This window comes from Catharus ustulatus, chromosome 2 (assembly GCF_009819885.2).
Source record: "Catharus ustulatus isolate bCatUst1 chromosome 2, bCatUst1.pri.v2, whole genome shotgun sequence".
Taxonomy (NCBI): Eukaryota; Metazoa; Chordata; class Aves; order Passeriformes; family Turdidae; genus Catharus; species Catharus ustulatus.
The window spans coordinates 11,764,104-11,791,419 of record NC_046222.1 but is presented as its reverse complement, the minus strand read 5'-3'; the positions used below and the strand labels follow the sequence as shown (position 1 = coordinate 11,791,419).

At 37.5% G+C, this 27,316-nt stretch overlaps 1 protein-coding gene and 1 long non-coding RNA gene across 5 annotated transcripts in view; one reads left to right on the top strand and one right to left on the bottom strand.

Annotated features, from left to right (window-relative positions):
• The window catches only part of LOC116992041, a 361,926-nt gene that overhangs the window by 101,510 nt on the left and 233,100 nt on the right, over nt 1-27,316 (bottom strand). For 2 of the 4 annotated variants that reach the window (XR_004416977.1, XM_033051167.2), the window contains exon 8: nt 22,365-22,427. The exons of the other annotated variants lie outside the window; for them this stretch is intronic. Coding sequence is in view for 1 of the 2 variants with exons in the window: in XM_033051167.2 (XP_032907058.1) it covers nt 22,413-22,427 (15 nt within the window). In the remaining variant the exon portion in view is untranslated. The remainder of the gene's footprint in view (nt 1-22,364; nt 22,428-27,316) is intronic. 4 annotated transcript variants of the gene reach the window in all.
• LOC116992043 lies at nt 367-25,695 on the top strand. The gene is made up of 3 exons (XR_004416984.1): nt 367-414; nt 903-1,033; nt 24,550-25,695. It is a non-coding gene; the product is annotated as an uncharacterized LOC116992043 (long non-coding RNA).

Here is a 27,316-nt window from a genome sequence, read left to right as displayed (position 1 = left end):
TTATTAGGTTGCAATGGCACCTTGAAAGTTCCCTTTGTGAAATCTATGTTTGTGAAATCCATCTTTGTGAAATCCATCTTTCCCAGGATCCAAAACTGCAGTTTGGGACAGCAACACAAGGACATTGAGTAAATCCTTCTTAATACACCAGTTTTCTCCACGAAGAGTGGAAAGCTGTGCTACACTTTGAAAACACATGCTTCCATGCTAGCAGGAGAGATGCCTGTAGGATAACCAGTAATAGGAGGAATGTAGCTCTCAATCCCTTGTGTAGCATAAAAATGGCCATAATGGGTTAAATCCAAGAGCCTTCTTGCTCAGCATCCTGTCTTCAACACTGCATATAAATAGATGCCAAAGGTCTTCCTTTGAATCAGACAAGCACAGATGAGCCTCCCAACAAAAGACTGTGAGGTAAGGAAAAGGAGCAGGTTTGTATATTATTAAGAGAGACTCCAAGTGGGAAAAATGAAATATCACAGAATTTTGTAGTCACATTTCTCCAGGAACTGAAGGGTGGCAGAGGGTGCAGAGGACAGGGAGGGGGATAACATGCTGTTCTCTGAAACTCACTAAAACTTCACTGTTCCCAGCTCCTCTCTGCTTTCTGTGGATATCATTACAGGGATTTCAAAGCCTCTTTGCAATTCTTTTATAAAGGTCAAATTCCACACTCTGTTCGACATGAGCAGTGGTAACTCCACTGCCTTTGAACATCAGCTCTCTGGTGCAAGGGATCTGTTGTTACCAAAACGGGAACTGCTTCATACAGTCAGACCCTGGAGTCTGCTGAGTGTAGCTACCCAGATGACAAAGAAGCAAAGCCAACAAAACCACAACAGTAACTAACCAAGAGAAATTATGTTCAATAATTGCTTCAGGGTTTTTTTCTCTCTATCCAGAGATCCCTTGGAATCCATCATGGGAGTTTTGCAAAGAAAGAAAAGTTATAAACAAACTCCTAATGACAAGATCATATATTTCAACTGCATCTGGAAAGTTCAGAAAGCCACTTTGAAGATACTGTCTCTAGGTGAGTCTGATAAACATAGTTAAAAGCTATTGTGCCCTTAATGTCATCAAATACACAACTGACAAGTTTAAAGAGATACTCTACTAATAAAATGCACAGGATGCTAAGTAAATATATGTTACATATCTGAAGCATAGAAGTTCTTCACAAAGCCTTGAGTCAACAACTGAGAGTCTTGTAGTCTGAGTTCTTCTTTGCTTCTAGACTGAAACATTATACCTCTGGACAGGGTACAGACATCATAAGCATAGTTGCTTGAAAAATTAATTACCAAAATTTTCTGTGGATTTTAGTTGGGTAACTGCAGCTTTCCTAAAGACAAAAACTTGTAATCTAGCCAAATGTCTAAGTCCCCAGATTTATCAAGTGGTTCAATGCAACACAGAAGTGGCAGGCTGCTCTCCTAAATCCACCTGCAAGAGAAGTTCCACGTGATTTTTTTCATAGAAAAGTGGTCCTCTTAAGCCTTGATGATATCAGAGTTCTTTAAAAGCAAGTTGAAGCCCAGTATTTTTTCAGCCTACCTTTACACTTGCTTCATTCTTAGAACGCAGCAAATAAATCAACAGGCATTTTCATTATTCAGTGAGAAGCATCAGAAAGCATGAAGCAAACAATACATGAGGACAGGCTTATAACTTCTACCTCTCCATCAATTCTTACAGATTTCAGTTGTTTAAAATTTTCTTCTTCACTCCTGTCACTACTTTAGCTAGTGAACTCACAGCAGCAGCTTTTAATTTTAAATAAGAGGCATTCACACCTCAATAAATGTGCAACAAATTAGACTACATCAGCACACAGTTTTCCTTTATTCACAGGAAAAACTGCTTCTCAAACTGTCTTAGGACTCATACTCTTGTATTCCCAGATTTTTTGGCTAAAGACACACCAAAAATATTCTGTTCATTATGAATCAAATTTATTAATATTTTTCTATCATTTTTGGAGAAAGAAAAAGAAATTATCTTGCATTCCTTTGAAACCAACATCCATTTGAAGAAAAAACCTGACCCAAATGAAACAGTATCAAATGACACTCCCCATTCATTCATTTGGCCTTTTGGTACGATTATTAGTGCTCATGATTGTGGACTCCTCTCACTCTTAAGTTCCTCCAGGTTGTATTCTGCTCTTCAGAGACAAAATTTATTTGACTCATTGTCTATTATGAATATAGGAATTTTCTTTTGATTAGTAAGAGTTTCAAATTTGATGTTGTTAGGTGTGGGAGTGAAATCCACAGAATCTATGTAACGTTTCAGCTTATTACCCTAACGGTTAAAATAAACTCTATGGAACAATAACATTTCTTTCACAGATCACCTTTTCACTTAAAAATAAATCAAGTAAAGGGATCTCAAGCAAAGGGATCACAAGTAAAGAGTTTTTCCATATAAACCCAGTCATATAATTTATTAAGATCATCTGACCCCTCTGCTTCAAGACCACAGTCAGAATTTACCCAAACTGGCATTGAACTGCAAGCTTGCACCACACATTTTTCCTATATGAATTTTCTCCACTGATGTAACCCACATGCAAACAAAGTGTAGGAGAATATTCTGTCATTTACCATTGCTACTGGGGTACAGCCAAAATGAACCTAAAATGAGATGCACCAGCCAAATGAGTTTTTATTAGTTCCTCCCATTCTTGCCATCCTGCTATCAGAAACATTTAGATAATGTGGAAAGATTTCAGAAAAAAAAATAAGAAAAAGGTTTTTTATTAGGCCAACATAGTCTGGAGTACTGTCAAGAGAGGTGAATATCATAAGCACTTGCACAACAGCCTACAAGTATTTTTTTGGGCAATACCTCCACAGAAAAAGTGCAGAGGTTTTCCATAAAGAGTTCTATGTAGAGCTGAGATAGAAATAAGAATTCCCATTTGTGTAAGAAGGAATTATTTTTCACCATGAAACACTAATTCAAGAGAATGGCTAACATGTACAAAACTAGCTTACACCAAACACAAGCAGGGACTAATCCTTCACTGGCTCAGAAAACAACATGGATCATTTGTAGCTTTAGTTCTTATGGGTTTCATATGATAATAAGGAAGTCAAAGAGTGACATCACTGGTGATAATCAATAGACAGGAGGCACCTCAGAACATGGCAGCAGTTCAAGCTTTCATCTGTCTTGGTAGGGACTGAAAGAAGATCACAACAGCAACATGCCAGTGAGAATTCTTCAACCTGCCCTTCCAGAGAATTGAGCGTTTTACGAGAACATGAAAATATCGGAAACTGTAGAAGAGAACAGGAAGTAATTACAGATAAAGGGGAATATTCAATGGCAAAAGAATGATGAAATCTTTTGATATTGAAAAATTATTTAGAAATTTAGAGGAATATTCAAGTATATAAAATAACATAGGACAAGACAAAATTACCAGAAAGAAGGAAAGAATAGAGTGGTGCATGGATTTGCCTTGCAAAGGAAGTTAGGGGTAATTACTAAAATACTTCAATTAATTTCTTTGGTTTGGAGTTTTTCTGAGATTCTTTGCTGCAACTGTGATATGGAGCAACCTGGCAAAATATGAGACAGCATTACAACTGTAGTACGGAGTTCAAACAAAGTTAGTAAAAGAGGATAGAATCATAGAATCAGAGAATAATTTAGGTTGTAAAAGACCTTTAAGACCACCAAGTCCAACTGTTAATGCAGCACTGCCAAGTCCACCTCTAAACCAGGTCCCTCAGTGCCACCTCTCCATGTCCTGTAAATACCCCCAGGAACAGTGACTCAACCACTTCCCTGGGCAGCATCCGACCTCCTGCCTCTGCCCCTGCAAAATCTTTGGCACCAGAAGTTCCATCAGTGGAATGAATCATGGCCACCTCAATGAGTACCTTTTAATGGATTTCTGCAAATCTTATCTTTTCCAAATATTTTTTAAAAGCACAGTCGTTGGAGCAACTGCACAATGAACTTTTCTCCTTGAAATCTATTTCAGTCAGTTCTGTACATAATACTGAAAAAAAGAGGATGCTCATTTTACTTTTTCCTTCCTCTCCTCCCACGTGCTCTACTTGGAGGTACACTGTGTAAAGATCCCTGCTGTGGGTGTGTGACTGTCCATGGTAACACTGGCACGGTTCTTGTACTACCGTGTAGTTAATTTTTTATAGCGTATGAGATTTACTATTAACCTTACCTTTGGACTGGAGAGAGGAGATGCAGAGGATGCAGTTGGGTTAATTACAGGGATAACTCTGTAAACCTTAGCTGTGCTAAGTAATAACTAAAATGTAAACAAGGAACAAGGACTGTCCAGAGAAATCCCTCAGCTCATTCAGCAGAGGCAAAGAAAGTAAATCTTGCCCCACAGAGGGAACAGTGAGATAGAAGGGCTCAATGAAAACCTTCACTGACACCTCCCCTCTCTGGATTTCTGAAAAAAAAGAGTCTCTATGGGATGCTCATCACCCTGTAATGGTTGATACTAAAAGCACTTTTATCTCGTCTAAATTGCCTTCCCAAATGTAAGCACCTACAAGTTTGGAACCTTCTCGCATTAACTATCATTTAGTTACTTGTTTAATTAAAAAATATGCTATTTCTGCATATGTAAAATTTGTGTCTCCTCCCTTTTACCAAATCTTCACTCATTCTACTTTAGAAAGAGACACAACATATTTATTAAGAAATAGGTTGTTTTCTTCCCCTTGTTGCTTATTTCTTCTCTACTGGATGTAGTTCATTGCACAGACAGGATCATGTTGCCATTGATTCTTGTTTTGTGGTGAAAGGATCCTTTTATTAGGAGAATTTATAAGGGGAGGGGAAAGGCTGATGAAACATTGAGATCACAGGTTTTATTGAGCTGTCCACAATGACTTGATCTCTTTTTCTGGTATTTCTAAATTAATTTAGAATCCAAGAGAGGTCATAAATAGTTCAAATTACTTTTTTCAATGCATGCTAGCTTTCATACTGTTGAAATTTTTTTGACATCATGTCATCCACTGCTGTAGGTCTCGGGTCTCCCTTTTGAAGTTCTCCACATAGTGTGTTTTGGATTTGAGTAACCCAATTATGACATTTGCAGGTGCTGCCATCTCATTGCCTAACTTTATTTCAATTATTTCCATGTATTAAATAACAAACACCAGAACATGAAGCAGTGGAGTAGCCCACTCTAATCTTTCAGTCACAGAGTAGGATGAATATATATTTTTACTCTAGACTTTGTCATCCAGCCATTTTCACCTCATGATGAGGATTTTCCTCTCCCCCAGTGACCACTTAGCTTCCTTAACAGCTGCTCCTGTGGAGAATATTTTTGAAGTCCAAATATTATGTTGACTGATTAATTTTTCCCTTCTTTTCTAATAACTGGTTTAAAAAAGAGAAGGCACAAATAAAAGAGCTAATATAATAGTGAGGAATTAATATATTTTCCAAAAAAAAAGACCTGGTAACTATGATATTAGCATTTCAGCATCTTACTCTAAATAGAGCCTCCTCTAATTCCCAGTCTCTATTTGTTCCTATTGTGCAGAAATATAATTCACTAGAATAATTTGTAACAGTTTTCTGAAAACTTGTCACAGTATTATTCAATTCTTCAGTACTGAAGAGTCGTTACTATTTGATTTGTCAATAGAGAAACTAAAACGTGATCACATATAAATAAGAAATATTTATATACTTTATCACATTATTCCAAAAAGTACATTTCTTTAATGCAAGGAGGGAGAGGTATCATCACTTTCACACACGAGAGAGACTGAGAATTCTACATACATATTAGCATCCAAATATAACAAGCAAAGTCACTCAAAACAGAATAAAAATCCACACTCCTAGACACTTTTTGATCTTAACCTTTCTGAACTTCTACTTTTATAATCTTGAAATGAGAATTTTATAGCTAAACCCTTTCCCACTCAAGAGTCAAACATTACCCTCACAGTTGTAGAATTCTTAAAGTTCGTATCTGAATATTGCAATTTGAGATTACTTAGGGTTTTTTTACCACATCCTTTCAAGTGTTAAGAAGAGAATGCTCACATAAATACTCCAAACTTCATTCCTAAAGTACAGAACATACCATTCACACCTTGTGGCAAGTGGAAGTAAAATGGATTTAATACAATTTTGAACCTCCATTATCCTGGGCTGCTCTGCATCTCCTCACATAATTCAGGTGTCTCTTGGGTCTGCCTAGGTCTGAGCAGGGAATGTTCAACTGCCCATGAGCTCCAATAATGATGGTTGGGGTTTGTCCAACAGTGCCTGGCACACTCAGAGTTCCTGCAGCCTCAGGGTTTGCCTGGAAAACTGTCTAGTGGTCATTTTCTTGCTTCCCTCCACAGCAGAATTCTTCCCTAGATGGACCTGGAGCTCTTAGGGCCACGTCTGGCAGGACTAGTGGTCCATTCCATAGAGAAAGGACCAGGGCACAGAGGATTCAGAACAGGTGAAGTTAAATGCTCTCGGCAAGGACATTTCTTCAGGTTCCTTAATTGAAAGTCAATGCTGCAGATTGTTTTAAGAAAAAAGTTGGAACTTCACTGTTCACCCTCCTCGTTCATATGCCATATTCCTCTCCTCTTAGACAATGAAGATCAACAAAGGCAATTTTAGTTTTATTTGCACAGCTACTTTTACTTTCAGCATCCACTGAGCTTCGGCACTTGAATTTCAATTGGTGTTGTTTATTTTAAACACCTTCATTACTGCAGTCTTTATATGTGCATATATTATGTAGCTTTTAATATTTATGACAATGAAATAGTCTTATTAAATGTGTGTTATTATTAAATACAAGGGATGCATTAATTTCAAGAAGAACTGTGGGGCAAGCTGTGTAATTACTACATTATAAAACACAATGTGAAAACATCACACTGATAGAGAAAACACATTCCAATGTGAAACATAGCCTTCAAGCTGTGAGATGGTGCTGTTTAACTCACAGCACAGGCACTAGGCCTTTAATGTACCGCCCAGAAAGGACTTTCATAAATATGTGTTTTGGACTAGTCATCGTTTTGGCAAACCAGAAGGCTCAACCCTTGATCCCAACGCTGACAATGACATCTAGCACGAAATCAGGCAAACTATTAAATTGTCCTGAGCTCCTGCTTCTCACCGTGGGTATCATGTCACAAGAGGATGTCACATTCCTGGTACATCCTGTTTTTAGAAGCTCTCCATGGAAAACTGTTAAATAGAGGTATATGAATGGAGGAAGATACAAGGACATTTGCTTTGAAAATCTGAACGCTTTTCTGAGTACAAATGCCCTTAATGACTTCAGTGAGGTTATCATGGAAGAGAAGGGACTTCTGAAAGATTGTGTATTAGCCTGTTTTTCTGGCTATTCCCTAACACTTGATGAATGTAACTGCAATGTCTTATTCATGGGTGTGTATTGCTTAAAAATACATCATATTTATTCTACTGAAAATTGTGAATACATTGAATTTCTCAAAATGCTGTGGTTTGTAGCCCTGGAAATAAATAGATTTACTATTTTTCCAGATACTGATAGTAATATTTTTAAGTGGATGTCATTGAAGTGCTGTATATAAAGCTGTCTTACCTTCAAACAATAGATTTTATCCCACAAAATATATAGATTAGCAAAAAAGCAACAGTTCAGACAACTAGTTGGCAAACATTATCTGGTGAACAATTATAAAGATGACTTACATTATGCTTTCCGTTTCATATTTATTCCCTTTCCCTTCGTGTTCTTCTTTTTAATTACTTTGAACTGGTTTTGTGCAGTTTCAAATGAACACTAATATTTACACTTCTTGGACTGTGTTATTCCGAAGATGCTAAGACACACAAGTACAAGGACTTTTAGGATTACTGAGTCAAGTATCATGGGATAATTTTCTTTGTCTAATAGATGATCATTAATGATTCATATCTCTTTTCCCCTTGACTACTCATACTGCTAGCAACAAGGCCCATTTCTCTTGGCAGCTTGTTGGTTTTTTTTTGGCAAATACTTTTGGTTTTTTCCATTTAACTTTTATTTAATGTTAAATTGAACAATTATTTTGTCCCTGTAATAACTTGACATTAAGACTTCATTTGTAAATTTTCTATACTTTGATTTTTTTTTTTTTTCAATAGTGCTCTTAGTCTTCACTTAACTATTTCCATAAAGCAAACAACTATTGTTTGTCTGCATGCAACTGTTTCTTGCTTATCTGGGGTAACTCCTACCTCGAGGTTTACAGAAAAGCTCTTAGGCTAAAGAAGGGACAAGAATTCAACTTGTTCCCTCAATCATTTATAATTTACCTTGTTCTTATTTAAGAATAAATGAAAAAACTTTTATATGAACAAAGTAATGAACTGGTGAAACTATATTCATGAAAATTTCACCCTGGAACAAACACAGTGTTTTTTATTAAGTAGCTTTAAATACACAAGAAACACCAAGACTCTAATATTTAGTATAAATTACACGAATTTGCATCCTTGTAACCTCTTTGTTAGATCAATTACCATAATTAAAAAAAAAAAAATTCTTTAACAAATTTTCAAGACCAAGGTTGTGGAAGATAAGCAAAAACCCCAAACCAGACAAAAAACAGAACAACACAACAACAACAACAAAAACCCCCAAACAATCAAAAAAAACCCCAAAAAACAAATGAAGCCCCCCACATTTATATGCAAGGAAATGTTCTCATTCCCTTACATTCCACAGAGTTAAAACTCAATGTACATGCTCTCATTAATGAACACTCCTAAGTATTTGTCAAATATATTTATACACATTTGTTTCAATCCACATATTTAAAGTTTAAAGCAGCTTTAAAGCTTCTGAAGTCCTCTGTGCTCTGAAGCCATACAGCAATTTTCAGAACAAGTATTTTCAAATGCTATTGCACTTTACAAAGTAGTTACATTTTCAGTACTTCCAATACCATGCTATGGACCCTACTGATAAAAGTGGCTGAGACTGAATTTATTTGAATATTTTAACATCAGCAAAGGATTTTATGTATTTCTTCTGATAATGAGGTTTTCTAGTTTTTAAGGTATTTGAAGGTATTATTGAGGATCTACTCTCATTCTAAAAGAAAAGCCATGAGCAAAAAATTACATAAATGAAAGCAATGTACTTAATGCATTTTGAAAATTTGACTTTCTCAGTATTTCCAGATTTAATGTGTGTTAATTGAACTATAGACTTACATTAGTAAACACTTGTCCTTATGAAGTGATATTATTTACTAGATCACTAGTTCTGAAATAAATCTTCACTCAAGACTTCACTCAGGGAGAAATTTACTATCAGGTCTTAAAAGAGTAACATCACATATGGGAAGCTGCGTTGGAGATGCACTATGTAAAATGCACAGACAGAAAGCAACAGTAAATTGAGGCCTGACTGGTATATTGCAGTTCTATCAGATGGAGAGAAGAGAAAAAAACTGATGATGATCAGACAAGTCAGTAGAATCCTCTAATGAAATGTTAAAAACATTGTAAAATTACTGTAATTCTCTCCAATGGAAATTACTATCCGGTAATTTGGTAAATTAGGATTGTCTTCTAGAAGACAATATTGTTTGGGTTTTTTTCCCTTCAAAAAAGTGCCTATGAATATGATTCACTTCACTTTGTGTTATACTACTTATTGTTTAAAACAAAAGGTTTGAGGATAGCTTATGCAAAGATTTAGGCAAAGAACTAATCACCATTTCATAGCAAAACCATAGCAAAAGCCTGTTTTACTGGTTAGCCATTTCCCTCAACAAGCAAATAACCTTGCAATGCAAAACTCAAATTTGAAAATACCTAATAGTATTATTTCTTATCTCATACCATAAACATTCACATTTCCTCCTTTTATTGCATAGAGAAATTAGTGCTCATGTACAGAATAGAGAGGCACAAATTCTCCTCAAAACAAGCTTGAATGCAAATCTTCAAGCTCTTTTTGGATGCTGAATAAGCTGATCTCCTTCACAGAAATAGCTCAATAGGTTAAGATCATGGTATCTCCCAATGAAGACCCTGCTGTTTTAACAAATTCCATATTCTGCAGATGTTTTCACCAAACTGAAAATCTGGAAGCAGCTAAATTTACTTCAAGGAGATGGAAACTTATAATGACTTGACCAGTTTAGTGGCATTTATGAAATTAATGAGATATTCCATTAATTTCTGTCATGTGGAACTGCTATTACACACTGAAAAGGACTAATATACTATCATTCTGTGTCTGGAAGCGATCAGCAGTCAACAAACTTCATTCTCTTATAATTTTAAAGGGAAAGAAGTTCTGGAACCTCAACAACTCTTCAGTGCATGGTTTGAATTACAAATATTGCTGCTTCTAGCACCACTGCACATACTGTTCTTATTCACACAAATGTTTAACATTCTTGATTCTAACTAGGAATTTCCCTAAATTAAGTTTTGTGGTAACAGGCTGCAAATTAATTACAGTTCATATAAAAGCTGGGGTTATCTTATTCTTTTTGATTCAGGATTTTGGGCTTTTTATATTTTTTTTCATTTACACAAATACGCTGAGCAGACACCAAGGGAAGGGCACACACGTGAGTTAATTCTCCCTTGTGATGACCCTGTGCAGTTAGAATATGGTCATAATATAATCACATTTAGTGTTTGTTGCCTTTGAACTTAACTAACCAGAATAATTACTATATTGCCTGTGTCAGTATTAGTCAGAGCTATGGTTATCTGGGTGCTTTTGCTCTGCATTTTCAGTTTATCTGTAGATTTATATTTTTGGGTTCCTAATTCTCAGTAGTGGGGGATAATTTTGAGATGGTTTCAATCTGTCTGAAATGTGTACTGCTCTCAGATATTACTTTTCATAGTTACTACCCTCCAAATTTATATATTATAATGGGGTTTTCTGCTTATAAAATAAATAGGATTGACCAGGAAATACAAAAACGTATTCCCAGGAGGGAATATTCTGTTAATTTACCAATATGAAGCTCTGCCTGTAAATCTTTCCTTTTTCTAATATTTCACAGTTACCAAGAGTGACCAATGTGGATGAAGCACAATAATGTGAACCTATAACACCCTCGTGTCCTTTCTCCATATCTTTCAAGTTCCTTTTTTTCTTACACCTTCCTGAACTCCTGTGGCTACATTCTCAGAGCCCCTCTAAGTGCCAATGAGCAGTGACTGCAGTTCTATTCCTTGTAGCCTTTCTCTTATTCCATGTGCAGCTTCAATTTCCTTCCTTCCTTCTCTTACATCCTCTTACACCTCTTATCACATAATAATTTATCCTCTCTATTCCTTTCTTCCTCACATACAGATACACTGTGTCTCTTGCTGCTTTTTTCATTCATTAGTTCAAGTGCAAAGGTTTGGTTTCAGAAAAGGTAACAAAAATTATCCCTAATTAACCTCTTCCTAGCTCGTCTCTGTTTGGAGCATTCATTTTTAAAATTTATTAATATTAATTTATAAATATTAACGAAATAAAGCTTTTCTTTACAAAATTGTTGATAGATTTCAAAATGATATAATGGATTTTTTATGCATTGAATTCTTTACTTTGAAATATACCTGCAGCATGAAAGCAAGTAGGAGACTTGCAGCTTTTACAGAATTTGTTCTGCATTTGGTAAATTTCTTACTAATGAATAAAATAATAGATTTCCAGAAGTTATAAGTTACTCATTTTCAGTGAAAGTTTTGCAATTATAATCTCCAAGATGTCCCCTTTAAAAGCCCATTATGCAACATTCTAAAAATGAAATATTTAATTTACCTGTGAATAGATATTGAGCGTGAGAATTTGGGGGGAAAATATCCACAAGAATCCAAGCAAAGGTTTTAAATAATGGATTTGCCAACCTGCTATTTAAAAAGTGAAGTTAAACTAAGAATTTTCTTTCTTAAAATATTTTCACACTGCACCTGAGTGACTTGTTATTGAATCATTTGAGTTCAAGTTCCATCAAGAAATTCCTTACCAAGCTGGTTTTGCAGACTTCCATTAAATCTCCGATGAAGCTCCTGAGTGCAAGTCCAAGTAAATTAAAGGCCCAATCAATAAAAATTGAAATCAGCCTTGCAAATCATGTTGCTGCTAAGAACTGTCATTAAATTAGAGTCAAATCAAATTACAATAGCAAACAACAGCCTCTCCTCACGTATGAGAAGGATCCTTAAGGCAAACCTCCTCGTGCCTGGAGACGAGCGCAGCCTGACATCCCTCCGGACTGCCAGGGTGAGGAGGGCTCCCTTGGTGAGGATTCCCACGTCCTTGGCTCCTGGCTTAGGGAGCTGTGTGGGCCCAGCCCCGTGGCCTTGAATCGCAGCCCTTATCCGCTTTGGTATTTCCAGCAGCTCACGCCGCTAATAAATAGTACATTCATTGGGCACACTGCGTGTTTACTTCCACAGACCAACACTTGGACTCTTTTAGCCAAAAAAACCCCGAACTGACTCAATGCCAGGCTCAATTCCTTCCTTTTGGGCACGACAGCCCGCGTCCCTGTCCCTGGTGGGGTGGTGATTGCAGCCCCCTCCAGCAAGAGCCACCCAACCGTGCTCAAGGGTCCCGTCCTGCTGGTGCTCAGGATGGAGGCAGGAGTGCCTGGCAGCATTCCCTGACAGCATTGCCCTAAAAACAGGAGCCTGGGGACAGCACTGTCTCCCATGGCAGACAACTCCTCCCACAGAGCAGGGCAAGGGGAGGAAAGGAGTCCTGTGTCCCCTTTTTGATGCTCGGCTGGCAGCGACATCAGTAGGAGTATCAGGTGTGCAAGCTGTGACTGTTTTCTCTGGTTGCATTGTTTGTATTGCCTTTCTTTACAACAGCCAGAGGAGAGAAATTAAAGTACTATTATCTCATAAAAGCTACTAAGAATGTATTGGCACTCCATGTTTAAGTGTTTCACATACAGAAGCACAATCTAGAGGCAGCTCCAAACACTTTATATACTTAACATCCTGTCATTGGGTCTAAAAGCTGTAAAAGTGCCCTTGCACCTGAGGTTTCTCTATTAAAACTTGCCCAGATGTTGTAAATCAACAGGATGCTGACTCCTAAATGCCCAAGATATTTTGGGAAAAAAGGCAGGATTGCTTCAAAATGTTGCACTAAGTATGAGTTAGGTTCTTAGACTCATCACTAAAATTTACATTTTGGTCATCCTGTTACAGCTATAATTCAAAACCAAAATAATGATAAAAATACATCTGAATTCCTCCTGTATCAGAAGATAAACATTTAACAAGATCAATAGGGTTTGCAATATATTATAATAATCACTTGCAAAAATGCCTTTAGCACCACAGTAACCACGTACTTCACAAGTCACATCCTGAGTAAATGCTGCCTAAAGACAAAAATACTTTCTGCAACACAGAAACCTCCCTAGGGCAGTAGCCAAACTGCCAGCTGTGGTACCTCAGATGGACTCGAGCCTTCAGTCTTGTCTCCAAGTGTGTGTGGGCTGTAAACAGCAGAGGCTGGGAATTTTCAGACACTGCCAGGCAGTGATGAGACACAAGTGCAACACATGATTTAGGTGGTCTGAGCTTAGTTCTTTACCATACACAACATGGAAATATATATTTGGGTAGCAGAGCTGAAGAAATTAGAAGTGAATATGGTAAAATACATACTGTTGGAAAAATCTAGCCTAAGGATCAAGAGTTAACATTTGGACAAAAGAATATCACTTAACATAGAGCTGAACAGCTACTTTGGTCCACTGCTCCCTGTCCCCCAGCTCACAAAGGTGTCCTACAGGGACATCAGCCTCAGCAGCAGCTCTCAAACAGCTAAGCCCAACATAATATCAGTCCTACTTTATTAAAAACTCCAACCCTAAAAAATTCTCCTCCCAATAAAAAGCTCAGCTGGCACGGGCAAATCTTTGGGTTCAAGGATTTTATGGAATAAATCCCTTTCAGTTGTGCAAATTAAGTGCACTTTGACTTTTTGCAGAGGTGGAGATGGAAATACTGTCTGAAAGTGCAAGATTTGCTGGACAAGCTGAGATATAGAATAGCAGCCAATGATCCTCAGCCCAGGACACTTGAATACCAGAGGCACTTTCAAGCCATGCTTCCATCTCTCCTGATCACAGGCTACCATGGAATCTGCATCCTGGTCCAGACAGAACATCTTTCTTGGGTAACTTTCTAGGAAACCAGACATTTACATGGATTTAGCATGCTCCAAATGCTATCCACAGTCTAAAGCAAAGTTCTTTCCAGCAACAGTGAAGTTATCATGGTCATGTTCCCATCTAATGGTTTCTTCCTAACATGGGAGATGAACAAATTTGTCTCAGCACACTAATTGCAGTGGCTGAGGTGGAGAATTTTGGGATTGTGTTCTTTTGTTCATTTCAGTGTAGTGCCAAGCAAAAATCCCCAACAGCAAATATACATAAAGATACATGTCACTGACAGTCATCTTTTCTTAGACATGCAAATCTGCTTTGATATTGCACTAACCACGAGGCTGGGTTTTTGTCAGGGAAAAGTGAGCCTTACTCTACTTTTATTGTCCAGGGGCTTTGAAAAATGAGTCACACAGAGTTTGAGCAAATTCAACCTCATAGTCTCAAGGCAGACCTACAAAGGTGAGAGTAATAAACTGCTTTATTCTCATTCCCAAGCTGAGGAGTCATGACAGAAAAGACTCATGGAGAATGTGTTTTGAGTAAACTTTGGTTTCTGCTAACCTTGTAAACATGACATTTCTTTAAAATTTTAAATTAAACATTCTTCTCTCCAGCCGTCGGGGCACTCCCAATCTATCCCTGTTGCCAGTATATCTGCAATGTTCTACATCCATTGCCAGGATTATCATGCTGTCAGTAAATGAAAAATCAAAAAAGAACCAGCAGAAAAATGTGTGGAGACCAAAAGTAAAAGGAGGGATTTACATTTCCCAGATAAACCGCAGATTAACCCAGATAAATCTCTCTCAACACTGGACATAAAGTTTAATTGAAGTGACTCATAACATTCAGATAAAGACAATATAAGCATAATATATGTATGTTAACCACATACAAGAAAATAAAAGTGTGCACCACTCCCTTTTTTCCCAGCCATGAAAGCAAGCAGTACACAAAGCTATTGTGACTCTTAGAAAAATGATTAGTTTCTGTTCTGTATTTGTGACCTTACAATGAGGCTCTGGGTGCAATGGTTGGTGCATACTGGTGCCAGTGTTACTCAAGCCAATTACCTTATCCAGAAAATCCCCAAGTACAGGGGTTTGTGGGGGAGAGCTTTCCATGCAAAAGGAGGTGCAACAAAGCCCACACAGAGCAAAGGGGTCCATGCCTGTTTTGCTGTAAGATCAAATACCATGCCAATCATATTTGTAAAAGAAGGGATAAGGAGACAGGAATTCCTGAACATGAGGATGTCTTCTAGAAAACAACAAAAGAGAGGTCTGAGCTTTGGGTTTTTACTCAGATTTTGCTAGCTTTCTTGAAAAGGCTTCATCAATGTGAGTCTTGCTCTTACTGTTTCTAGAAGTCGCGTGAAAGAAGATATGAAGGGAAAAAAAAACAAAATTAACCTGAAATTTTAACATACATTATATATTTTACAATTAATTACAACTGAAATATCCAGAAGCCTTATGCAAAATTAAACTCTGAAAAAGATCACTCTGATGTAAATATTTTTACTATGTTAAGGCCAAAGCTGAAACAACTTCATTCTTCTGTACTGTGTAATACAAAAGCATTAGCTTTTCAAACTTGTGCTATTTAACTGTGCTATAGAAACAATACCCACATTTAAACAGGGCCTGTCATATGTATTTAATGTTTGTTTTATTTAAAATATCAGAAGCTGTTCTCAATAGATTAATTATGTCATAAGAAACCACATCCAAAAGATCTGAAAAATTTCAAGTGCACTTCTATTCCAACTTTAAGCAACCTATCCCAGGTCTCCTGCTAAAGAGTTTCAACAAGCAAGTTTTGGAGATTATTAAAGGTTGTTTAAGTGACAGACTTGTGAGGAAAACCTTTTCTGGGATTGCTTTTAAATATTTTAACATATTCTTTACCTAAAAATCTCTAAAGAACTTCAACTGTTTTGAAGACAGGGAAGTTAAAAAAGGATGAGGTCAAGTGAAACTCAGCATTTTCTTTTGCTGAGTAGAATAACAAAACCAGAAATTTGCTCACATATTTTTGAATACTCTGTGCTATTTCAACAGCACAAGACTAGGAATAGTTTACTTTATATCTTCTGGTAAACTGGATTAATGGCACTTTTAGTACAGCGGATGGTCTCAAAATGGTTGTGCCCAAAACACCCAAGCTCTGACAGTGCTTCCAAATCATGGTTGTTAACTCAGAAATGTCCCTCTAACTCTGTTTTCTTTGGATGTGCCTCTGGACAAAGACACTGTGGACTGCAGAAGGAAATATAAGTTCTCCCCAGCTCTCTGAAGTGATTTAGCTCTTAAGACAGGCAGGACCTGGCATTGCAGTGGGTTTTTGCCGTGCTGTAATTCCATTGTTGGGAATCAGGGCTCACTACAGATCAGACTTAATCTTTTCCAAGGAAATTGTGGCAAGCAAAAGGGTGCTGGGTGGGTTAGGGCCTCTGCAGCTTTTCTTTAGGACCAAACTTGTGAAACACTGAGGACATGTCTCCCAAAGGAACAACTGGGAGCTGCAGATACATTGGATCTCCAGATTTTCCCTGAATATTTTAACGGAGATTTTTGAGATTTTTTCCAAACGCAGGAAGCAAAGTAAAGGCACAAGAATGACAACGTTCTGTCTTACTTAAAGGAAAAAAACATTCTCAGATGGGCCCTAGGTTGGAACCCATCCCTGTTTAGCCACGTTACAAAGTGCATTTATTTCCTACAGAAGCATCACCACACTTATATTCCAGCCACACTGCAAAGGTAAAATATGCCAGACTTCACTTAAAAGAGACAATATCTTTTATGACTTTAAAATGAAATCACAGCAGACCTAACTCCATCCAGCTGTTCTTAATAGAGCTTTGTTTCCCTTTGTTTTTCATTCTCTACCTTAATCCGCTTCAAAATTACCTCACAGTCTTGTTCATTTTTGCTGGTAACTTGATAACTCTTGCCAAAATAATGTATTGCACATTACAGGGTAAAAAACCTAAATTGAAGAACTGAGAAAGAAATAGAGAAAATGTATATTCATTAAAGCTGGTGATGCTGCAATGAAAATTTGCATAGCAACCTGCAACTAGGCCTGATAGAATTACAAATTTATCATGCCTTAGAAGGACAGATGAAACATTCCCACATTTTCTGCATCAGTCATTTCTATTCAGTTCAGCTTAGTATAAACAATTCCCCTTATTTTGCAACTAATTGAAGAATTAATATAAAAGGATTGAACACCTGTTGCTCTGTTGGCAGAAACCAGTAATCACATTGTTTCTTTCCAGTGAACTTAAACTACAAAAGAAATAAAAAATTAAAATAACAAAAGAAAATGTACTGGTGACCAGTCTTTTTGAATCCACAGAAGATATTGCAGTTTTTACTCAGATTGTGAGTGGTCCCTGTTAGGCTTCACTGGTTGATGGAGATCTCCCCTCTCTCCTCCCATTTAACCACTGTTCCCTTAAGCATTTTCCATCAGCTTGGAACAATTCTGATTCACTCAACCCCTTCTCTTCTCTGTCCCATATACTTTAAGACAGGCTTAAAACTCAGTCTGGATCCACCTGTCAGATCCCCTTTATCAATTTCCTATCACAAACATTAATCACTGAAAATCAGTGCTGTTAAAAAGATAAACTAAATCCATTTTCATCTCCTCCTGTTATTCCTTATCTAGGAAAGGGTTCAGGTAAACCTTAAGCTGACAGGTGACAAACATAGGGACCTGTGAGCAAATTATTTTTTAATAGACAGACATGGAAAGAAAAGACAACCAAAATACCATCAACCTTCAAATCCACTTTAAACATTCTTAACTGTCCTTGCTGATGCAAAACATGAAAAGCTAATCATTGAAAATATCAAACAACTTGCTATGTTCACCTCCAATAAAAGTAAAGTCAGAAATTCAGGGCTTCAAAATACCCTTTAAAAAGAACTACTTGCTGGTGACATGGGAGCTCCAGGAACAGAGCCCTCAGCCCTATGTGGAACAGTCACATTTCACCCTCTCCTCATCCCACAGGAGTCCGATCTGCCCCTGACAGCAATACCACAGGGATATTGCTCTGCCCTTTTGCTTTACAGAAACAAACTTAAATCCCTTTCCAGCAAAATTATCACTATTGCTGTCTTTAATGACACATTATTCTTGAAAATAATACTCTTTTTCACTTTTTATGGAAAAGTATGTGGAAAAAGACGGTATCACTTTTTCCCAACTATTTTGGAATAAGCATAACTGTCTGGTCCAGATGCTCTGACTTTGGTACTAATGTCCATCCATCTCACTGGGGAGGTCTCATCTTTGAGGTCAGTTCCACTCACTTAAAAAATCTTGGGGAATATACAGGCACAACTCTTTTCTCTCTTGCTCCATAGATGTTTCTAGGAGGGGAAACACTCTTTTTGTCTCTGTTAGGATAGTTGCTCATAGGACATTTTTTATTTTGTATTTTGTAATTTAGTTTTGTATTTTTAGTTTTCCGAATGAAATGGGGTCACACTTGGGGCATAAACCTCTACAAGCCCAATTTTGTCTCCAGAGTCAGATTCAGATTCTATTTTTTTTTTTTTGTCTCTCCTTGGTGCATTCTGGTATTGCCGTAAAGAAATTAAAAAAAAAAAAAAAAAAAAAAGGAAAAAAACAAGGCACTTAGACACAGAGAACACCAGGACTGAGGAGGGATAATTTTGTCTATGGCACCCATCCCACATGGGTGGAGGCACCCAGTGCTGGGACCTGACACTGGAGGCAGTTTCCAGTGTTTTGGAAACCATTTGCACAGGGAGTGTGACTTCTCCAAGTCCTGCTGAGCTAGAAAGATGAATCAAGGACCAGAACAGACAAGGGCATTTTGGGTCAGTTCTGACCCTGGCCTGACATGCTGTGTGAGGACACAGGTGCTGAGACCCCAGAGCAGGGCTGGGCTGGGCCAGTGAGTCACACAAAGGTGGGAACACAGATCGGCCTGCAGGTCATTTAGATCTGTGCTCATAACACTGAGTTCCTCTGGCACAAAGAAATAATATCATAAATCCAGGGGAAGACCAGGATCAACCTGTGACATTGCCACTGCTATCCAAGCAGCAGAATGCAATATTTTCTGGAAAGTATTTTAAGGACAAAAGAAAATTTTCTTTTCCTTTTCAAAAAAATATAGACCTATATAATGCCAGCAACAAAAATAAAATGTATAGGACAAGCTACCCCCTGAATAAAGAAAAATTAAATATTTGGTTTTTTCCTGAGTTTGTAAACCAAAACAACTTTTAAAGCTTTCATGTTAATGGAATTAAAATAATCATCATTCTTTCCTTAAGTGTCTGCAGTACATAGTCACAGTCCATTAAGGCAATGTGTCAGCATTGTTCATAACAGGATTTAAATGAAATAATCAAGTCATCAGGACTATTTCAACATCGATAAAGCCTCAGAGTGATCATTATGTACAGCCATGAAACAATACCTTTTTGCATACTTTCCCTGATCAGATTAAAGTGGTGATGAATTCCTCGATGGCTCAAGTGTGCTCCAAGGAAAGCTAGAAGGTTGTACAGTTAACTCCCAGGGTGTAACTCTAAACCATACAACCTACTACCTCAACCCGGATGCACACAGCTTCCGACGGTGACCATAAAGTCTTCTTCATTTCTTCAGCCTTTCTTTGGAATGTGACAGCAGCCACTGGCCTACATATTTCCCATGGGGGGAGGCTTTCAACTGCAGTTATTCCCCACTTTTCAGACAATAAGGCATATTCTTAGATTGATATTTCTACTGCAGAGGCAGAACTTCTGTTCTATCCTGTTTACATATGTATAAAGATATATACGTGTGTTGTGTGCGTATATATATACATACATATTTGATAGGGATGAGACAAGCCCAGGATGTTTCTGGAAAGAAATGAGTATTTGGTTTTACTTTACAAGAATAAAATACAAATAGATTCTTTCTTTTTGCATGTAAGACCATAGAATGGCATAGTTAATAAGGCCAGGAAATTGTATATCCTACACTCCCTCACTGGAAACCCTACAATTCCCTCACACCTCTTTCTAAATTTTAATAAGATATTAAACCAAAGATGCTTAAAGCGAGCTATAAAAGAACAAATCCCTTAATCAAGCTCGAAGGCAATGGACAAGAGGAGAATTCCAAAATCAGTACATGGTTTTGTACACTCGTTTGGGCTTGTTGTCAAGCACCACTGCAGTGGGTGCTGCTTGAAGTTTTGCCAGATCACCACACTGACACAGACCCATAGAAGCGAGCTTGTGCAGTGCGTTTCAACACAAGATCGGATCTACGGGTTTATGCCAATTGGCATGGCTGCTTAGGGCTTTCCTCTTACTGGGAGTGCAGAAGACTTTAAACAAACAAACACACGATGTGATGTGAAAACGAGTACTCAAGAATGAAAACGTTACCAGCTATTGCAAAGAAGGCTCCTCCAAGTTTAGCTGCATAAATGGTGAAGGCAATAAACAAGCCAAAGATTTGTGACTAGTTTCTATTGAAAATGGAAGAACTTTATTTTTTTTTTTTAATATCAAAGGCAAGAGATTGTTTTGCCTTCAGCAGGAGCTGATGTCCTTTTGTGCACCCTTTGCCTTACTGGTGAGCTCTCAACTCCCAACTTGCATCTGACTATGGCGTGCTTGACTGGAACCAATAACTGGACATGACACACAAGTGAACAGTACAGGTCTTCCTTTGTGCCTGAGCTCATATCATGTACTACAACTCAAAATAAAATTCACCCCACCAAATCTGAGATGCAACAAGTGGAGTGTTGCTCCCCTACAACATTGTGAAAACTTCATAGCTACTTCTTCACATTACACAGCAACTAAAGCACTGCTTGATAATAACTTGTTAATTAAACAACAGCCACTAATCAAAGCAAAGAAGTTTGTGTATTTTATTCGCCAACCCTCCCATCAATGCAATTCCCTAGTAATAAGAATGCAAGTGGAAATGCCACCTTGCAAAACTTCAGGGTTAACACCTACAACAAATCCATCCTTCTTGTGACCGGCAAGCAATCCAATAAAAATTATCACACACTGAGTGTAGAGTACCCTAAACAACAGACTGAAAACAGCTCCTTTGGGGCTGTAATTCAAACCCAGTAATTCAGACAGGTGACACACAGACACAGTTTTATAACTTTCATACTCTAACCAAAAGCATTGATTAACACTGCACCTTTAAGCACAACACCTGACACATCAGAATAACTTGCAACAATATAAATTTGTAGGGATTTATAAAATACAGTCATGAGATGCAGGTACAATTTTAAAACCAGACACCATATAAAGATGAAAAGATAACTGAAATCTGCATCTGAATAAAATTTTAATGCCTTCCTTCCACTATTTCTCACCATAGTCCTAATTTTGCCATTGTATTTCCTTCCCTTTTCTTTTTTTAATTTAGTGGATTAAATCTTGCATGTTTATACTCTCTTGCATTTTAAAATAACTTTAATTTATTTTCTAGAAAAGTCTCTTTTAAACCTGCTTTCACTTTCTATACAACACTTCAGCATTCACAAGGTAGTTGCTTTCTGCTGACACTGAAGAAAATATGTAGAGACAAGCCCTCAAACTAGAATAGTTATCCTGTTATCAGAAATAAGTATTCAGATTGCATATACAACTTACTGAATTATTGTATTAAGTGCTATAAATTTCTTATCCAATTTTCTTTTCTTTTTGTTTTTTGTGAATAGAAGATACATTCCACACTTGAAATATAATTGGTCACTGCATTATAGTTACACAGTAAAAAGTAGATATATGTACTACAAATATATTAGCAATATGAGTATATTAGTAAATATATGTCTTATATATATTATATATCTTATATATTTGCTAGGAATAACCAAAGAACAAATTATGTTTTAATTTTTCAGTTAATTCTTAAGCTTCATGTAAAGATACACTATAAAGCTACATCTTTGTGCAGCTACAGCTACACAAACTGCAACATTCCCAACAGCAAATAATGAGAGCAAAAGTTTAATACACGTCTCTGAAATTATATCTGTAGGCTGTCTTAAGGAATTTTTTTTTTTTTTTAAGTTAAACTGCTTCAGGTTCTTGCCAATAGCTTTATTGTATAACCAAAAAAACCCAACCAACCAACAAAGAAAAAAGGTATTTTAGATCACTGTATTACCTTCGCTGAAATCTGGTATAATTAACTTCTTCATTTTCATTTTTCATTTTAATTTTTCTTTATCTAAAATAAAAGTAAAAAAAAAAAAAAAAACAGTGAGAGGATGATTTTGTATTATCTGTTTTAGACGAAGTGTCTTCTGAACATGAAACATACACAGAATTAGTAATTATGCTTTTAAGATATAAACCCGACACTGCTGACGCCCCTCCTCGTGAGAAGACATGCTGTGAACATGCACAATTTGGAAAAGAGACTCTTTCTTTTACTATTTTCTAGCCTTTTTTTTCTACTTACTATTACTTAATTTCTATTAGGACTTTCAGAAGACAAGGAGCAAACTTAACAAAAGGGAGTACTTTTTATCAAGCCGTGAACACAATGAGGTAATTTGGTACGGAACTTCAGAAAAATACGGGCATAAACTAAGTGGCTTAAATCAAGAAAAATTTGGAAAAACTTATGAGCAGGGAGAATAGTGATTTGTCTGACCAGATAGAGAAATTTGAAAAGTTTTTTTAAGCTAGTTCAAGCCTTGGTTTCTCAACAGGATTAGGTATGAATGACAAAGAAAATTATTCCAACAAACTATTGGGGAGGGCAGTATCACCATAAATCTATGAAACACTTTCTGGTCCAAAATGGGTATATGGAGGAGTATGTGTTATATATATAAGATCTCCATTCAGCAGTTTCCCAGAATTCATTGCAGAACAACAAAAATATAAAGTAGCAAAATTAGCATATAATCTTAGAAATTACACTCTACTCAGTAGCATATAAAAAGGGAAAAGCATGTTAAAACTGTCCTATTTCATAAAGTCATATTTATAAAGTCTTTTATTACAGATACACATGTAATGAACATTTTGAAAAAAAAAAAACAAACCATCAAATGTAAGAGTTTCTAGTGAAAGAGACATTGTATTTTCAAAGTAATTTCTAGCCGAGAACATAAACTTTTTTTTAAACATAAATTAAAAAGACTAGGAAAATATTAAAAAGAAAAAAAAAGCCCAACTACATAAAACACAGATTTGGGCAATCTTTTCAAAATCTGTCAGTCAGAATGAATTTAGATACACACTCTTCTAATTGCTTAGGAATATGTTACAACAGACAGACAAATGGCTTAAGTGCAAGGCTCTACTAAAGCGTCATATGCTCAAAACTTACTTTAACTGTACATGCACTGATCACAAACATCCTGAATGGGTATCTTAAATACTGTTTTCAGCTATTCCTGGACAAGTGCTGCTTTTCCAAATATCTTAAAATAGTTACTGTTACTGGCTGCAAACCAGGCGTGCTTCATGAATGTCCCAATAATGTGCCTTTTATTCCATGCTTATCACACTGATTTCTTTGTAGCGGATTTAGATACAAACTGTAAGAAACTCATATATGAATTAACTCAGTAACAACTTTAATATACAGGCTACAAGAGCGATCCTTTCCTGCTGGTTAACACGCTTTTTTTTTTTCACTTCTCCTCTTTAGAAACTGAAAGCATGAGTCACACTGTAAAAAAAGAATTTAATTTCCTTAGCAACCAGATCTAAATACCCACAACTTTCTTAGAGATAACCAAAGCTTAGACTGAGTAAATGCAACATTAAGGTCTTTGCATAACTCCAGTGCTTAGCTAAGACAAAATGTGCCTAACCACTTATTTCTACAGTCTCGATTTTTTGTTTACTTTCTATTTTTAGCAGCATTAGATCAAAAACACCCCCAAAAAGTTAGTTTTAAAAAGTGTGAAGACTACGTTAAAATTAATACACAAGAACTCAGTTGCAAAACAGCATGTTTAAAACAGCTTAAAAAAAAGAAAAAGAGGAAAAAAAGAAACAGAAGCTATACCTGATATGAAAGGTACGTGTTCACCCAGTGCCAAATACTGCTATGTGAGCAATAGTGAAAAAATCAAGCAAACAAACAAAAAATAAATTCCATCTTTCTTTTTTTTTCTTTCTTTCTTTTTTTTTTTTTTTTTTTTTTTTACTTAAAGAAACAATCTCCTGTGCTCATTTTGTTACACTGCTTTAAGAAGCTCTAACACGTCCTGATGCCTCTGTAGTGAAACATGCCAGAATTTTTTTTTTTTTTGGAAGCAGGAGAGTCACTTTTTTTTTTCCTGTACTCTTGTATGTAGGACAAACTCAGATTTGTTTCTTCTTCTTAGGGCTCCTGTTCTTTCTCGGAAGAAGACCAGGATGCCTGTCTTCTCTCTCTCCCGCTCTTCTCGGAATTCCAGGCACAAAGCACTGCGCAAAAGCTGCACCAATCCTTGCCGCAACTGCCTGCCCAGGACAAGCGGTGGGGAGAGACCAGAAAATTCACCTCGCCCCTGTGCTGGATTTATAAATGGGGATTGCACAAATGTGCCGGAGCAAAGGGGTGAAAAGGCAGGGTGCCAGTTTGCTACACTAGGCTGCAATGATCTCATGTTCAATGCTGTCGCCCCGTTTGCCCAGTTCAAACGCCTGTTCATTAAACAGGAGGAAGGAAAAAAAAAACAAAAAACAACCCAGAAAAATAAAAAAATAACAACTTTTATCCTTCAGACACTCAGGAGGGCTGCTCTAAACTACACGTCACCAATAAAAAAAAAATCAAACGTGTAGTTCTGAAACGCAGTTATGAAGTATAATTATTCTGCTTATATTTTCTTTCTTTCTTTTTTCTATCTGGAGATAAGAAGCAGAATTTATCAGGCGTGAAAGGGACAGCCTCCTGGTGGTGTGCCAAAAAAGCCAGAATAAAGGCAAAGTTGTGCTTCAAAGCTCAATCGCTTGCTGAGTCTGGCTAAAGTCAAGAATTAAGATCCACCATTTTCTGAGCCATGTAAGAAAAGAGGAAAAAAGTCAGAACGGGCACCGCTTCCCAAGTCTCCGTTGGCACCATCACAAAATCTCAGCCGTAAGGTCACATGATGCTCTGCCAAATGTGGAGTGCATTCCCATAAACCATTCTGCTGATACTGCGAAGGCAGCTATTGTCTAGTTTATACCCAAAGTTCAGCCCACTCTTCATTGAATTAGCTGAAAAACGCATCACCTTTGGGGGTTGGGAGCCATGGAAACGTCTACCTGGCAGGCTGCCCACTTTTTCTGCCCAACAACCAGAGATGGAATTGTGCTGCCTAATGTAATGATGACGAGGAATGTGAAGAGTCGTCCAAAGTGAATCTGATTCTTGCAAAGCCTGCTTCATTTGCACAGCAAACTCTGGCTTCTTGTCGTTAAAAAGGGGAGGGGGGAGGGCGAAGGGAAAAAAAAAAAAAGGCGCCTTTCTCCTAAATGTAGCAATTAAAGGTCTAGTAAACATGCCTAGTCTGCAACTTTCCTTCATAACATACTGAAATGATTCCCAAAATAAAGCACTTGGTGTAAGACAAGTTTTCTGATTTAAAGCAGCACTCGTTTCTCCCCAAATTGATGTGGCATCCCCTGGACATTTTTATCTCCCAAAGAAAAATAAGAAAATGAAAGGCAAAAACCCTACATAGCACATCTTCCATCCTGTCTTTTTACCTGTCTTTATTACCTCCTGATTTTATCTACCACAAATTATACATGCATGCAGCAATATCCTCCAGTAACAGAGGGGTTGCGATATTGCTGCAATCTCCCTCAAAGCAGTCTCCTGAGAAAACTGCTTGTGTTTCCAGCAGCACAAAACTCTTCATCTGAGCCCTCTTATCTTCACCAGTGAGTAGGACAGCTGGTCTGCAAGTTTGCAAACCAGCACATTCGAAACCAGTCAGCACCCTCCCTTCTTCAAAACGCATTTAAACGGGATTTTGTGAAAAGAGATGCAATCAGGCAGGATTTATAAATGATGCAAGTTACTAAATAGACTAAGTAATAGACATTACTCTTCTGCTACAGACCTGAAATTTCGATTTTGCCCAGCTATTGTTCTAAAGTAAAATGTCACGTAAAATGTCACTTCCAAATGAAAATACCACGTAACCTACTGAGCAACAAACACATGCTCTCCCAGCACCTGAAAACCTCATACAGAAGAATTGACCTCAGAGCTTTGTGCTATCAACAAATGAGTTTACTGTTTCTACACCGTGGACCTTAATTGCGACTGCAAAGGGCGATGTTAAAAATGTGGCAATTTCTCTGATTCTTCCATTAATAAAAATGGAGCTATGGGAGGAATCTCTCTGTGTATTACCATGTCTCCAAATGCTCCTGTGGAGGTTGCATGTTAGACATCTTATAGCTAAAATCTGGGAAGAAAAGGCAACCAAACTAGAAGACAACAGGCTAAAAACCGTAGTGTGAGCACAGAAGAACCCATTCCCAGGGACACTGTGTTATAATTCTCCAGCACGGCTACTTTTATATTTTGTTTTACAGTTCTTTCCACTTTCACTTTATTTACCTGGACGAAATTGAAGGTTCATTACAAAAGAAAGTGTGAGAAAGGGGACTTTGAAGTAAAGCAAGATGATTATGATGGTGGTGCAGCCCTCAGAGTGAAGTCCTGGGGCTGTCATCCAGCTGGGACTGGGACAGCTCATGTGGTAGCCTGACAGCACAGGTCACACCCTGCCTCGCTCCTGGCACATCCTGGAGGCTGGAAGCCGGGTTTCTGGGCAGGCAGGTATGACCGGCAGGAGGAAAACACTCTGGGCAGCCTCTACAGATGGTGGTGTCAATTCTGGTGGGACCTAGAGGATGGGGAGAAAATGCAGGCAGTACAGCCCAGCAGGGGCAAGGGGCTGGGAGGAGTGCTGGGTGCAACATCAGGGAATGGAAGTGACCCTGCTCCATCTGCTGAGCCAGTGCATGTGTGGTCAGCCCTGCTCTGGTCAACTGGTGGGAGTTGTCTGCTAGAAGAGAAACTTTCTATGGCCCCAGAAAGTCAGTTCATGGCTTAGCTTCCCTCTTTTCCAGCTTTGGAGACTGTCAAGGGCCAGCAGCTGGAGCAGT